The sequence below is a fragment of the Lonchura striata genome, chromosome 2 (genome assembly GCF_050655825.1).
Source record: "Lonchura striata isolate lonStrDom1 chromosome 2, ASM5065582v1, whole genome shotgun sequence".
NCBI lineage: Eukaryota > Metazoa > Chordata > Aves > Passeriformes > Estrildidae > Lonchura > Lonchura striata.
In genome coordinates, this window is record NC_140704.1 from 16,722,746 (window position 1) to 16,737,681 (window position 14,936).

General features: G+C 38.7%; 1 protein-coding gene across 15 annotated transcripts in view; it reads left to right on the forward strand.

Moving 5' to 3' along the window:
• Positions 1–14,936, forward strand: part of ABI1 (abl interactor 1) — a 76,406-nt gene that overhangs the window by 39,540 nt on the left and 21,930 nt on the right. For all 15 annotated transcript variants that reach the window (XM_021543053.4, XM_021543047.3, XM_085565202.1 and 12 more), the window contains exon 3: positions 8,606–8,782. In XM_021543053.4, coding sequence (XP_021398728.1) covers positions 8,606–8,782 — 177 coding nt within the window. The remainder of the gene's footprint in view (positions 1–8,605; positions 8,783–14,936) is intronic.

Sequence of the window (14,936 nt, forward strand, 5' to 3'; positions counted from 1 at the left end):
TGCTAAAAATCTCTTCCTCTGTAGGACTTAAACTCTATTTGCCTTCAGTTGCCATCTGCCAGTCTTGCTTCCCGCATCCCTCTCCCTGTTCCCAGAGATACTCTGTGGACCTCCCCTCCTTGTGCTCTGTGTTGACATCATCTTCCTTTCATCTGGGGAAAGTGGGGAGCTGGGGGTGAGGGTGTGATGGGACTTCTTGTGTCTTTCCAAACATGTTTCTCATTCATAGACCCTAATTCTGTGAGGTGGCATTTCACAGGTGGGACCTACTGGCTTCTGTCACATGCCCCATTTTATCTGATCAGCCTCTTGCATGAACATGCCTGAAATAACCATTAAGAGAATAACGTGAGAAGCTTCTTTACTTCAGTGCTGTCTGAGAGTTGAATATGTATCCTCCATAGCAGTCCTTCCATTTGCACTTGGCAACAGGAAAAAAAAAACAGGCATGAAGTCAAGTCTCGCTCTTGGATGAGTGGGCTGGTTTCTTTGCTCTGTTTCTTGGGTACACAGAATGCTGTGTACCCACTCCCAGCCCCTCTGGTGTGTCCTTGTCCTGTGTCCCCTTCCTGGTCAGCCTCTCCAGCAGAATACATTACTAGATTTGCCAATAGGGTACTCTGAAAAGCATCTATAGAAATAATCCTTCAGCTGAACAGGTCTCTCTCTCTCTCTATCTCTCTCTCTCTATCTCTCTCTCTCTATCTCTCTCTCTCTATCTCTCTCTCTCTATCTCTCTCTCTCTATCTCTCTCTCTCTCTCTATGTATATATATTTATATTTTATGTATAGAAATGTATTTTGAACATGTACCTTTATGAATAAGTTACTTCTGGAAGTGGGACTTTGTATTTCTCTCATTAATTTTCCTTTGATCTCTCTAGTGCCTTTCCCCCTCTGCTGGTGACAAACATTTTATATGGACTGTAAAAGTTGCTGTATATATCTGTGTTGATGGCCTTAGTTCGTTGTGTCAATCTGTAAAAGCTCTTGAATTTGAGCACTCTGTGCAGGAAAAGGAAGGTGGCATATCAGATTACATGAGATATGGCTTATCTGGCTCCTCTAGCCTTTTACCTTAAGAGGCCTGGATTTACCAGGACTTCGGGAGATAAAGCTTTCTGGAGATCCTGTCCTACTGTTGTCACTTGTCTGTATGCTGAAGAGAACGTGTGAGAAACTTCTGTCTGTAAACTTACCAGAAACATTGCTGCACTTTCAGCTCTGGAAATACAGCTCTTAAATCTGTTTCAGTTGTCTCCTATGTTGCCATCATCTCATACAAAGCAAACACACAAGGTGAAAATCAGATGTCCAAATGCTTCAGAGTGATAGGAAGCATTAATTTCATGGTGCAGGTTCGAAAGGCAGGGCAGGATATTCTGAGGATTCCTAAATGAATTTAGGTAGTGGTGTTCAGGCAACTATTAGGCTTGGTGAAAGTTGGATTGGAGGATTGTTTATGTGAAATAAAAAGGTCTTGAAACCCTTATATTTTTAAAGGAATTTGGGGAACTGGAAAAAACATCTTCCTTTTTCTTTTCCTCTAGTAACTGTTGCATGTTGCTAGCACTGGGTTTCTTCTGTGGATTGATTGATAAATTGATAAGGCAGTGCTTTAGCAGATTTAATTCTGGTTACTGTCCAAGAGGCTGTTAAAAATGTCTTGAAATAGTCTCTTGAAGAGGGAATGGTAAGAAAGGCCACTCCCCTTTTTATTACGAAAGTGAAAGATAACCAATATAAAGCTTTTAGTATGGTGCCTTCAAATGAAATATGTTCAAAGCTAACTAGGGACTTGAATTTCACAGAACTGATAGCTAACTGGGCATGATAGAAGATTGCATCAGTCTTCCACCTTAAGAGACAGGATTGACTCCACCAGTCCCTCATAACAGAGCAGTACTTGAGTCAAAGTTTCTTTCAGTTTTTTTATATGCTTCTCAGTTGTTGGTTAACTTAACCAGGTGTCTGTGCTGAAGAACTGGGACGATGCAAATGCTCACCAAACTAACCAGTTTTGGTCTGTAACTGAGTTGGTATGGTCACAGCTGGGGTATTCAAACAATTTCCAGTCAATGGAATTGAGGGTGACAGTTCCCAGTGCCAGTACAGCCTCATACTTTGGGGGAGATGCCCATGGAATAAATGTGTGTGCACAGTGATGAACAGGGGTGACTGATGCAGTTGTGCCCACTCTGCTCTCCATGTCTCCCTTGAGGCCAGGCCTGCTTAGTGCTTGGACTCTCCTGGACAAGAGATGGAAGTAAACTATTTTATTTCTGTACGTAAATTTCTTGAGTTTCTTGAGCAGTATCTTGGTGGGGATCAGACAATATGTAAGCAATAGTTTCAAGTCAAATACTTGAGTTGCTAGCACTTAGATCAAGAGTTAGTGAAATATGTAATTTTTAACTCCCTAAACTGCTCACTTGACCTTTTTCATATCTGATGTGCCTTGAGCCCATATTGTTCTTCTCTATAGAATATTTATTTGCAGTTTAAATATGTTCACATTTATCTGTGTTGAATTTTCTTTACAAAATAATGGCATAAAATGGTGCTCTCAGTGAAGAAGTCAGCTGACTGAGCTCATTAAAGCTGGGGATTTCATTGTTCTTTTGTAGGTCAAACTGACTTCCTTGTAGGTGGCCTGTGCAACGTGCATTGTCCAGGTCTCCTCAGCACCTTTACTCAACCATAATTCATTTATTTAAAAGTCTTACTAAATATGCTTTCTTTCTAGAAGCAGCAGTGGAATAAATTTATATTTCTAAAACAGAGTAAGCTGATGTTCTTATTCTCACCAGTTTATTTTCCTTTCAGGGAAGCTTATTGTATAAACTATATAGGAAGATGATGAAATTGGTACTTTTGAAGAATGATAGTAAGACTTATATTAAAGCTGGGTTTAGGAGCAGATTGCAAAGAGTGAGGGCTTGAATTGTTTTATTTATTAGGTATACTGAAAGCACCTTAGTGTGTTTCTTAAATTGTTTCCTTTGGTTAATACACTGTATAGTCTGTGTGTGTGAACTTGTAGTAAAAAATATTTGTTTGTGTTATGAAGTTTTTTACTGTGTATTTTACTGCTATGTATGACCAATTAAATCTGAAGCTGTTACTGATTTTTTGTGGGCAGTAGAATGGATGCTACCTTTCATATTGAAATGTAAAGAAGTAAGCTTGGAGTCCAGACCAGTTGTACCAGAGACTGAGGAAGGAAACTAAACTTTCTCTGCACCACTCACTGTCCCATGCATTGCATAGCTCTGTTGACAAGGTTCAGTCTGAAACCTGTGCCTTTGCAGTATTTTGTGTCACATCAGGCAGAGTTTCTGCTGAAAGGTACTGAATTTAATGGATTGCTGTGATGTGATATGTCAAGTCTAGTGTTCCAATTGGCTTGTCTTTGACTAGAGGTCTTTGAAGGTTTTTTTTTTTTTCTTACACAATTCTTTTCTCTCATACTGCCAGCAATGCCCTTTGGTTAAGAGAATCTCACTCTTCAGGTATAGAATGGATGAAACACTGTACTCTCCATTAACTTGGAATTCAATGATGCAGTGTTTAGCATACAGTCATTTAAAGTTAGAAGGGACCAATAAGGGTTGTCGAGTCCAAGTCCCTAAAGCTCAACCATATGACTTAGTGTCATCTAGGTGCTCCTTGAACTCTGACAGGCTTGAGACCCTGACCACTTCCCTGGGAAGCCTGTTCCAGTGACCAGCCACCCTCTCAGTGAAGAATATTTTCCTAATGTCCAGTCTGAAATTCCCCTGACATGGCTTCATTCCATTTCCTTACATCCTGTTGCTGCTCACCAGAGCAGATGAGCACCTTCCCTTGAGGCACTGCCCCCCTTGAGGGAGTTGTCAGCTGTGATGAGGGCACCCCTCAGCCTTCCCTTCTCAAGGCTGAAGAAACAGTGACCTCAGCCACCTGTATGGCTTTCCCTTGACACCTTTCACCATCTTGGTCTCCTCTGGACACACTCTGATAGTTTGTCCTTCTTGCATTGAGCTGCTCCAGAGTGCACACAGGACTTCAGGTGTGGAGCAGCTTCCTTTGGGGAAATGCAGCTCCAAGTTTGCTGAGCCTCGGACGTGATTTCAGCGAGTGCAGTAGGAAGATGGGGATGCCAAGTGGTAGCAGGTCATGCTGCTTGCATGGCTGATATGTCTTAGTTTTGTTTGGATAAAGTAATTGTAATCTATTCTGCTGACATATAGGTATATATAGCACTTATGCCCTGTAATCAGGGCTCTACTTGCCTGAAATAAAGTGTTACTAAGAGACCCAACCCTATATTTAACCGAGAGCTGAAAAAGCAATATGGAGAAACAATGTCAAAATTACAGAAAATGTTGCCAATAACAAGTTGCTTAGTCTTCCTTGTCTCCTTGCTTTAGAGAAATTGGCATCTTAAGGAAGTCTGTGGATTGTGATCCTACATTCCTTCTTCTCTGAGTGAGTTTAGGGACAAATTGGAAAGTTACTGGCCTGCAGCTCTCTGTGACACAGGGCAATTTTTGTATGATGTGAAAGTTCTTAAAAGCATTGCATAAAATGGCCTGAAAAGCTGCCATTAAAAGTGGTGGTGTAATCTTAGATTTTTTTTTTATGGGGTGTTTTTTTTTTTTGTATTATGTGTTTGAATGTTAGCTTTTTTTATGACCAAGGAAATGTCCTTGAAGTGACTTTTTAGTCTTCCTTAAACTCACAAATTTGAGTTGCAGTGATTCAGGAGTAAAATGACTGTTGAAGTTTCAATTGATTTTCTTTTTTTATTTTTATAACTCCATATGTGTGAGCTTTATTAAAATGTTTAGATACCCTTATATTAGCTTGGTCAGAGACACTTCAGTCTCTATTTACTGTAAATTGTTCTGGGCTACCATGCTCTAGCACCTGGGTAGAGTGGTATCTACAGCATAGGATAATAAAAGAACAGCTCTTTGCTGTATCATTGCTGTGCTTCACTTAGCCTTGAGGCTACTTCTGCGGAATCAAACGGTTAAAATTTAACTCTACATCCTGCTGTTAAACTGTTTGTTGGTTTTGTAAATTTTATATGATTTAAAGAAGACAAATAGTGGAGGCAGCTAATAATTAACAGTTAATTTAACCTCCAAGCTTCTGGATTAATTTGACTAGTCCCTGGCACTCAGTTCTCATGGCAGAGGGGTTTGTGTGATGAGTTAATTTAAATTTGCTTCCCAAAGGAAACACATTGTGCTTCTGGAATGACTGTCTTTTCCCTCTTCTCCAAATCAGTATAAAGCTTGCCTTTGTCTCACTGGATTATGTTGTCTAGGAGTGAAAATCCCTGCCCTTTACCCCAAATTTTAAGTTGTGCTATGTATTTGTTTCGGCATAGGTCAAAGGCACCTGAAGCTGGTCTGACTGCTTGCAGGTGCTTGTTAGCCTGTGCTAACCCATGCCAGTTAGCCATACTTTCCTCCTCTCCATCTTTGTTATCTGAAACTAGGTTTTGTGCATAAAATCACAAACCAACTACAGTTTAGCTGTCTTGTTACCATACCAGAACAAACACTCATAGCTGCAGATGTCAAGTGTGACCAGAGCTTTGATAATGGTCTGTTTTAACTGTGGCCTGGTATATGTGGCTTGTCTTACTTGGAAATTTAACTGTTGACTGGCTGGAAAGCTTTGCTGTCCTACTAAAAATTGCTTGTGTGTTGAGTTTTTCCTCTTTTGAAAGTGAAAAATATTGCCTATGACTAAACAATAAACTTCCACATGAACATCAAGCAGATATAAATGAAAATAGAAGAATGACCAATTGTTGTGTGGTTTGCATAGTGTTCACATAAGACTTAATAATATGCAGATCTAAAAAAGCCCAATAATTAATCTTTAAGTAAGATGCTGTCTGGTAGCTCTGACGGGCAGCCTATTGCTGTGGGCAGAGCATATGCTGTGAGCCTTTGCTTTGCATAGGGGTAAAATCCTGCCTTGCTTTTCCAGTGCACCAGATGTGGCAGGAGTTGAAATCTCGTTTGCTTTGAGCAGCAGATTAGTCTCTTGCACAGGCATATCTGAATGCCTTTCAGGATTTACATATGTGCCCTGTTGCTGGCCCTGCACTGTGGTACAGATACTCTACTTTTTCTCCCTGAAGTTCATGCCAAGACTTTACAAATCACTACTCCTTACTTAATTTTGCATAAGCTGTCTGATAAAATGAATATATAGTATTTTCCTGTTCTATGAGGTATTTTCATTAACAGCAATTTATTGCAATATTATTTAAGTCAGTTTCTAATGCATGTATGGTACATCTCTTCCTGGAATTTCTTATCCTCTGTTCCAGTAACTTATGGAATTTTCATTGTCCATTGCAGGGAGGAAAAGTCAGTTTCACAGACTACCTGCTAGAAAAAGATGGGGTTTTTTTGTACTGTGAAGGACTTTGTTTTGCATTTTTTATTTTGCGGTCAGTGTTAAGAGAACTCTTAGTATAAAGATGCATCTTTGTCCATCCACTGAACAAAAAATGAGTTTCTTAGTAACAACAGATTTGGTTTGTGAAGATGAAGTAGAAGCATGGATTTATTTCTAGGGACTTAGCTGTATTTTAGAGAAGCCTACTTTGAAACATTGTTGTATGTTTTTTAAATTTATGTTCTCAGCCTCCTAAATTGGTACATTGTTCAGGGGACTTTAAAATTGGTTCTTTTTCTCTCATGTATTACAAAATATGGAAAGTTGCTTATTATTTAAGAGTTTTGTAAGATAGTTTGTGATGTGCTGTTATTGAACAGAAAGGTGCAGGTTGTGCAGAAAAATTGGAAGAGAGATGAACATGTAGCACAGCCCTCTTAATTCTTTCAGCAAGATCAAGAAAACAATGAAAAGGCAGAACTAATATGTATGTTTCAGGCTCTAAAAAGAAAAGAACAAATAATAGCTGCATTGGAAAAAGACCAATCTCATTCTTTAGTCTTCATTCTATCATCTGTAAAATCAGCTGCCAGAGGAAACATGGGTGCAGTGGGTGATATCTGATACTGATGGAGGTAAATACTTGATGAATAGGATTGTCTCATTTGGAAAGGCATTTTTATTCCAAATAAGCTAATGCAGACATGCACACTTAATGTCTTGCATTGCTCTGGAAAATTACACATCTTATTTCTATTAAGATTCTGTGTGCTTTAAAAGTAAAAGATCCTTTTGTAGTGTTTCAAGTAGTCTGTTATTTAGCTTGAAGCTGTGAAAACAAGATTGCTTGGTATCACTGTTTTTAGGTGCTCCTCTACCTGTATTCCTGCTTGTAGTCTGCAGTGCTGCCTATCTGAATTGTTAAGGAAGGGTCTTACATGTTTGTGTAGTCAGGAGAATTTAAGATTATTTGAACATGTGCACCAGTTAATGAAAACAACAGTTCAGCTGAAGACATTTCGCAGTGACCGCTGAATGCTGGCTTTCCTAGAAATGTTAATTTCCTGAATACTAATCTTGCTTTTTTAATCTTGGCTCACATAGGAGTAGAAATAGCAACTAATTTTCTGCTTCATCTTTGACTTTGCTTCACTAAACTAAACCATGTGCTTCACAACAGTAATTTTAGATTAAACCATTTTTAGGTATCTACCTAAATAAGGTCGGATTTAGGATGACAAGGATTTTTCTTTCTTTTTGAACCTTCACTGTTTTTTTCTGTGATAGCCTTTCTAGTAGGAATTGATGCTTATAGACTAAGATTTATTTTCCTCAGTGGATAAGTGGCTTGAGAGGTTTTGCTCAAAGGGGCATTTTTTTGTCAGATACCATCTCCTTCAATGTGAACCTAAGGTTCTAGTAGGTACTTAAGCCAGTACACTCAATCCCTGAATCTTGAAATAGGCTTCCTAGAAATGGGACTTTTATGGCATCCAGTCGAGGGTTTAAACTGTGATTATATTCCATGTAGAAGAATGTGTCTGTTATGTGAAGCTTTGTTTTTTCAAAGACTGCTGGACTGATCTTTGTCTCTTTTTTTTTTTTTTTTTTTTTTTCCTCTGAATAAATGCAGCATATTTTGTATTCCTTTACTTGCAAAGCTTTGTTTTATTCTTTCAGTAAAGCTGCTATAAACAGTATGACTGAAACTAGTCCCAGTGCTGAAATTAGTCCCTACCTGTGCAGTCTCTCACTCTGATATGCTCTGATGGCTTTGCTGAAAGAAATCACTGCACAGACTTCCCAAGCTTAGTCCCCTCTGGGGCTCTGAGCAAATTGCTTAGCTTGTCTGTCCTGGTTTCCCAGCTGTGGAGCTGGAGTAATTTATTTCCAGTGTCAGTCATAAGAACACCGAGGGTTAATCTGTAAGGACTGTATCTGCATAGTGTCTTTAGGATGTTGAAGCAGTAACATATAATTGTAATTTTATTATTAATATTGGTTATTTCATTAAGGTGTAATTTTCTACCAACATTTGTATAGATTAAACTCATTTCATCAATAAACTGGCATCCTTCCAGCAGCATTAACTTCGTTCAGACTCTTTGTCTAACAGTGAAACCTAAACGTGCAGCTAGCTCTGTAAAGAAAACAGCAAATGCTTAAAGAAACCCATACTTTCTTGTTTTTAATCTAGACTGTGGACATCCATAAAGAAAAGGTCGCTCGCAGAGAGATAGGCATTTTGACGACCAATAAGAACACATCAAGAACTCACAAAATTATAGCACCAGCGAACATGGAACGTCCTGTAAGGTATATTCGAAAACCTATAGACTACACGGTGCTGGATGATGTTGGCCATGGCGTGAAGGTAAGAACTCCTGGACACTTGAGGACTCCAAGTAACACAGACAGGAGACAGGGTCGGGGCAGGATGTTACTGATACTCAAATGTTTAGTTCTTTGTGATAGGAAGGATTATGGGTGTGATATGCTCCCACATACAAACATTTCAATAACAAAATGGATTGTTTTACAGTGAGGGTTTTTTGAGCAATGTTTTCCATACCCTTGTGACTGTCAGTGATAGTCACAGTGTCAGGAAGTAATGGCTCATGATCTTAGGCTAATGACTTGTCAAAAAAGCCATGACTGACTTTTAAAATTATCACTACTTCCTCCTCTGCATTAAGCTGTCACTGCCACTCAGTTTTTCTCAATAACTAAAGAAATAAAGGAAGTCCTTTCTTATGGGGAAGTTGGCTGGTGGGCTGGGGCTTTTTGGTGGGTGAACACAAGAAAGGGGGTCAGCTAGTTTGCATTTAAATCTCATTGGCATTTGATGTCTTACTCCTATTGGACAGCCTAACTTTCCTTTTCTCTAAGTAAAAACTTTAATAAGATAATGTCTACCTCTCTTGAAATGGTTGTAGTTGGAATGAATTAATATAACACCATTTGCTCCCTGGTCATATTTTTATAAAAAATGCTTCTGTATTCCTCTAGACCAGGTGTTCAAGGTATATTCAGTTGCAACAATCTTCTCTTGGAAGACATTTATTCAAAACCTGTGTATCCTCTAAAGGATAGCACATCCTCTTGATGTGCCCTGGCCAGTGAGTGGTGCAGCTGTATCAGCCCATCACATGCCCTTTGAATCGCTGAGCTTGAGAAACAGATCTTTAGAATGACTTGGCACAACAGAGACCAGGCTACCTCCTGCTTTGTAGTAACCCTCCAAATGTCCACAGGAGTCTAATTCCAACACAAGTTAGAAAGCAGTTCTATACCATGACAGCTGTAGAACTATGAATTAATGTAGAGACTTTAGACTACTTGATTTTTTTTTTTTTTTTAATATAGGTAAACCTGTAACTCAGGATTGTTTTTCAATAATAAATTAAGCCAGTCTTGATGAATAAGTCTTGTGTAGAAGCCTGACAGACAAACATGTACTGAATTGCTATAAAGTAGAAACACTGAAGTCAGAGAAACTGATGATTTTTCAGTATAGCCTGCATTTTAAGAGAATGTTCTACAAATAGAGAGTACAGAAATTCAATGTCAGGTTATTGGTTTCTGCATTTAACTGTTCCAGGGATCAAGTGCTGTAGAAGACTTTCAAAGTCAAATAATTACTATTCGTCTCTGAAATTGATGCTTTGCTGAACTACTTGTGTTATGCAGACTCAAAACAGGTTGCTTGATCCATAAAGGCTGAGGTTATTAAGGGTTAGCTGTTGCATCTTCCGATATCAGTATTTCCTTTTGGGAGTACTAGTGTCTTCGTTCATGTGACCCTCTTTTTTAGTGAGTGCTGTTTACTCATTTCTAAGCAGTTCTTATGGAATGGTTTTGGTGAAGGCTTTTTTTAATGTTAGTGGTTTATTCTATACTAAAAGCTTGGTCTTTTCAGAGGTAAAAAAGCCTCTGGTAATAACCAAATTGCCAACTCAATTACAAGACTGCTGCAAATTATGTCTTGATACTGTTTCATTGAGTGACTTGCCTAAGTCTGTTTTACAGCTGTCAAAGGCATAAAACAGTTGGTATTTTCTATGTAGACTTGTTAAACAATTGAATAAACTGCCAGCCAGACCTCAGGTATGTAGTTCAAGGTGGCTGCCACGTGTTAGAGACACTGTTGAAAAGAGTGTGTGAGTTAATGACACAATTAAATGTTTTAGCCATCTTACTACTTGAGTTCCAAGAGTGTGCCACAGATCAAGGCTCTGATGGAAGTAGCTTATTTAGTCACCTAGATGTAGGTAGTGATGTTACAAGAAAATCAAACCAAAACAACTTAAGAAGATGGATCAAGTCCTGTTGGAAGTCAGCACAAATGAAAGATGATGCTGAGAATCTGAGTTGCCTCTTGAATCTACAGTTAGGGGAGAGCGTGCAATAAACTGAATTAAAAGCTTGTCTTTTCCAGAGTAGTTTTAAAAGATACTTCAGTCTTTATTGAGTCTTATTTTCTTGAGCAAAGTTTTCACCTCAAGCTGGACAGCAACATGTCTAACAAGGCCTTAGAAACCCTTTTTTTCCTAGAGAAAAAAGTTTGAAGTCTGGTTAGAACCATTGTCAGTTTGACTAACTTACAGATCCTTGAATATTTTCTGCTGTAGCAACTGTCAGTAAGATACAACGTAACACATATATTGGCATTTACATATTAAGTAAGAGTTATAAAAAACACTTTAAAATCTGTAAATGACAATTTATTGCTCTTAGTGGGACTCTGTCCTGGTGTAGGATTAGATAAAGAAACATAAAGGAAAAACACGAGGAGGAGAAATCAAAGATACAGACTGGATTATACCCTTTTTCTGCTTTTATGTATTTAAATATTCATCCTAGGGAAAATGTTATTTAAATACGCAATATATTTTATGAGGTGACCCTGAATTGTTTATATGAGAGGCATAGATAAAAATAATGTCTCACAGAGTTAAATAATGAAATTAGGGAGGTGTGTAGTCCTCAGGGTAAATGCTGTCTTCACCATACATCTTCCATCTGAGCAAATGCAAAACCACCTTATGTGTATACTCACAGTTAATTTTCTTTGTTTGTCTCTGCTTGTCGTGGCTGTGTAGAAAGGATGCAAAAGCAGATGCATGTGCTTGGGGCATGGAGAAGGGCTCTGCATCCCCCTGTGTCTCACACATAGGCAGCAATTTTTGTGGGGGCAGGTGAGGACAGAGGTGGCAGTGATGGGTAAGCAGCTGCTCTCCATTGCAGGTTTCCTCACTGATGGGAGACACTTTCTTTGGAAAGCAGTGCTATCTCCTCCTCCAGCACAATCTTGGTTGAAAAGATTTTTGTAGAGGATCCTAGGATCACAGAGGTGCTTTCTCTTTTAGCCTGAAACCTCCATGGCAGCCCCAGAGTGCCCCAGCTGTTGCACTCCCTGCCCCTTCCCTTTGCAGGGACAGATACAGACAATGTCTCCAAAAGTTGCTTTTTTTAATATATGTTCTGTGAAGCCAAGGCTGGCATCAGTCCAAATCAGGAGGGCTTTTTAAGTTGGTTTGCTAGCCAGGAGGCTTTCCTTTGCAATACAAATGTGTGGATGGCTCCAAGAAACACAGAGGGAAGCATTTTTGCTGGTCTGTGAAATGGTTGCTCAGCTGTCACCCTCTGGGCATAGGGGAATGTAGCTGAAGTAATTCTTTGTAAACAAGAGTAAGTGTCATTATCTACCTTCCTGTGTAGAGCTTGGTTTAAAATTATTAGACAGAGGCTACTTTAACATTTCCTTCCTCCTCCTTTTTTTTTTTTTTTTTGTGAAAGGAAAGAAAAAAATACTGTGCCAGCAAATAAATAGGTCAAACACAATTACTCATACAGAAAATCCTTAGTTTAAGAGTGGGGAGAAGGAGGAAGCTTGGAAACTGCGTTAAAAACCTTAAATTTGCCCTTAAAAGCCAAATTCAAATTGGCCTTTGAATTTATAATAATCTTCTTTTTGAACAGAAAGCAGGTGGAATTGCAGCAATTTGTAAAATGGCAGCTAAGTAGGAAATTGAAGTGATGATGCCTTATGGTTAAGGCAGATAAAATGTTGAATGCATGCCTAATTGAAATGCCTAATAGCTGTAACTGGATCAAGTTTATTTTATGGAACTAATAGTTCTTCAAAACCAAACTTGAATTGTATATGAAGATTGATCGCTTTTCAGTTTTATTTTTAAGGAAAAAAAATTGTACTTTTGTCACCATAAAGAAATCTGCATTTTAGCACATAAAAGCTGTAAGAAGCTTTTGAGCCCTGAAAGTTAAACAGGAGTTAAGCATTCAGAAATCTTTCTAAGCAAATAGAAGTTGGAAGGACTCTCTTAAAGAAGGGATTGGGCCAGAACTTGACAAACACTGAGTTCAGAGAAGGGAGTCTTGCTCTTACCCTTGTGCTTCTCAGCATGTCCTACATGCAGTCCATATGCTTATATCTGTGTCAGTGCAAAACAAAAATGCAGATAAAATGCTGATGTGAGGGTGAAAGGCTACCTAATGAAGCTCCCTTACCCTTTAGGATAAGGCTTTTTATGTGTAGCTGCTGGAATATTAAATTTTAAATAATTCACCTTAATAAAACCCAAATGAGATAGAGATCCTGAACTGGAGCTGCTGCTGCCTTTGTCCCCTTACCAGCCTCTGTCAGACATTCACGCCTCAAAGGATGTCATGTTGCCAATTTCATTAATGTCACATCATCCCTCTGGGGTCACAGCCAAACAGTAAATATTGCTGTAGGGTAAAGAATGCTTCTCTGGGGGAAAAGGAACTTCCTGTTGCCAGCTCCAATGACTCTGTTGTGAGTGTTAACACTGTGTGCTTTCCACAGGGCACCTGATACTGAAAAGTCAGAAGTGTGCCTAGTGTCATCTGACATAATGTAGGTTTCAAGCCTTCCAGCTTGCAAATGAAACTCAAAAGTTTGGGGTCTCTTTATTTTCTAATATTTTTTCTATGTTAGTCTTACTTTATTGTAGTTAAATTCAATGTCACCAACTCAACTGAAAAATCTTGAACTATTTAAAAGTAGGAATCTAGGTATCTTTCTCTGAACAAGATTAGTGAGTTCTGAGAGAGCAGTGTTAAGTTTGTCTATCATCCAAAACAGGTTTTTGTATGCTAATGCTTTTTAATTGGAAAGTTAAAAAAAATTAAAGGAAAGAAGCAATACTGGCTAATTACATCTGATTACCATTAACAGAACACTAATGACTAGGTTGCAAATATTAGCAGGAGAGGTTAAATTTCCCTGAAGAGAGACTTACCTACATATGTTCAATTTTTAAAGAAATACTGATTTGAAGCCTACCTTTCCTGAAAATAGTCTGCTTTACTATAGACTATAAGGAAATCTAGACATTCTGATAAGAAAATTGAGATACAGGCATAATTTCTTTAATACTGCACAAAACTCGTGTGGCAGAAATGTTTTACCCTGAGTGTCTGACAGCCTTATACCATGCCTGCTGAACAACATCTTTGATTACATATTCTACCAAACTCTGTATCTTGATTTCTGGAAGGAAACCATGTTCTAGGCTTGGTGCTTTATCATTTCCTCAGGCAAGCCCTACCTTCACATACAAGCACCTCTCCAGCTTCTGTTTTTTTTGCTCTGTCTCACCACGTCATATTTCAGAACTGCCCCACCAATACAAGAAGAGGCAATCTTGTGCAAAATTGCCTAGGTGCACACACAAAATATCATTTCAAAAGATCTTTTGGCCAGCTACCTTTCTGTAGGGGCATTCTCCCATGACTAATAAAGGAAGTACCTTTTTAAGTAAAAGGGAAGTTGACTAAAGAGTAAAGAGCGACCATGTGGGGTTTTTTTCTGTTGTGTCTGACAACTGTGATTATTGGTTAAAGATAACCTATCTTAGGCTGAATATTGCTTTTACAGACCCCATGAATAAAAGTTTCAAGTTTGCCAGGTACTTACTGTTAATGGAGATCAGACTGGCACACTTTAAAAACCCTTGTTTCCATTGAAGAGCATATATATTGGGTGGTCTTTAGTGACTTCTTTCAGTCATCCTAGATATGGCAGGATATAGAGTGAAATTGGCTCTTTAAATTCAGAAGTCAAAGAAATAATAAGTGAATACAGCAGAGGAAGTACAACCTGCCTAGAGATTTGAAATTTTCTGCGCTCTGAAATTGGAGAGTTCATAGCTGAAATGTGCAGGAGAAACTTGCTGAATATCAGTGTGATAAGGATTTTGCTTCTGTGTGCAGGTGGTCTTTTGTGTGCTTACAGATACATTTGCTCACAGAAATTAGTTATTTGCAATAACCCCTACCCCTAGTTTTCTAAGCACAGTTCATAGCTCAAATGATAGATTTATAGTTCCCTGAATCATGACTAATGTTCCCCCATGACTTCTTACGTGGCATGAAAACTATTAAAAACAGCCAGTTGGCTGCCTCCTGAGGCCAGCCAGTGGAGTCCCTTGATGTCTTGACTACTAGTGGGTACTTTTGATTTCCTCACACCCTTCCTTTTC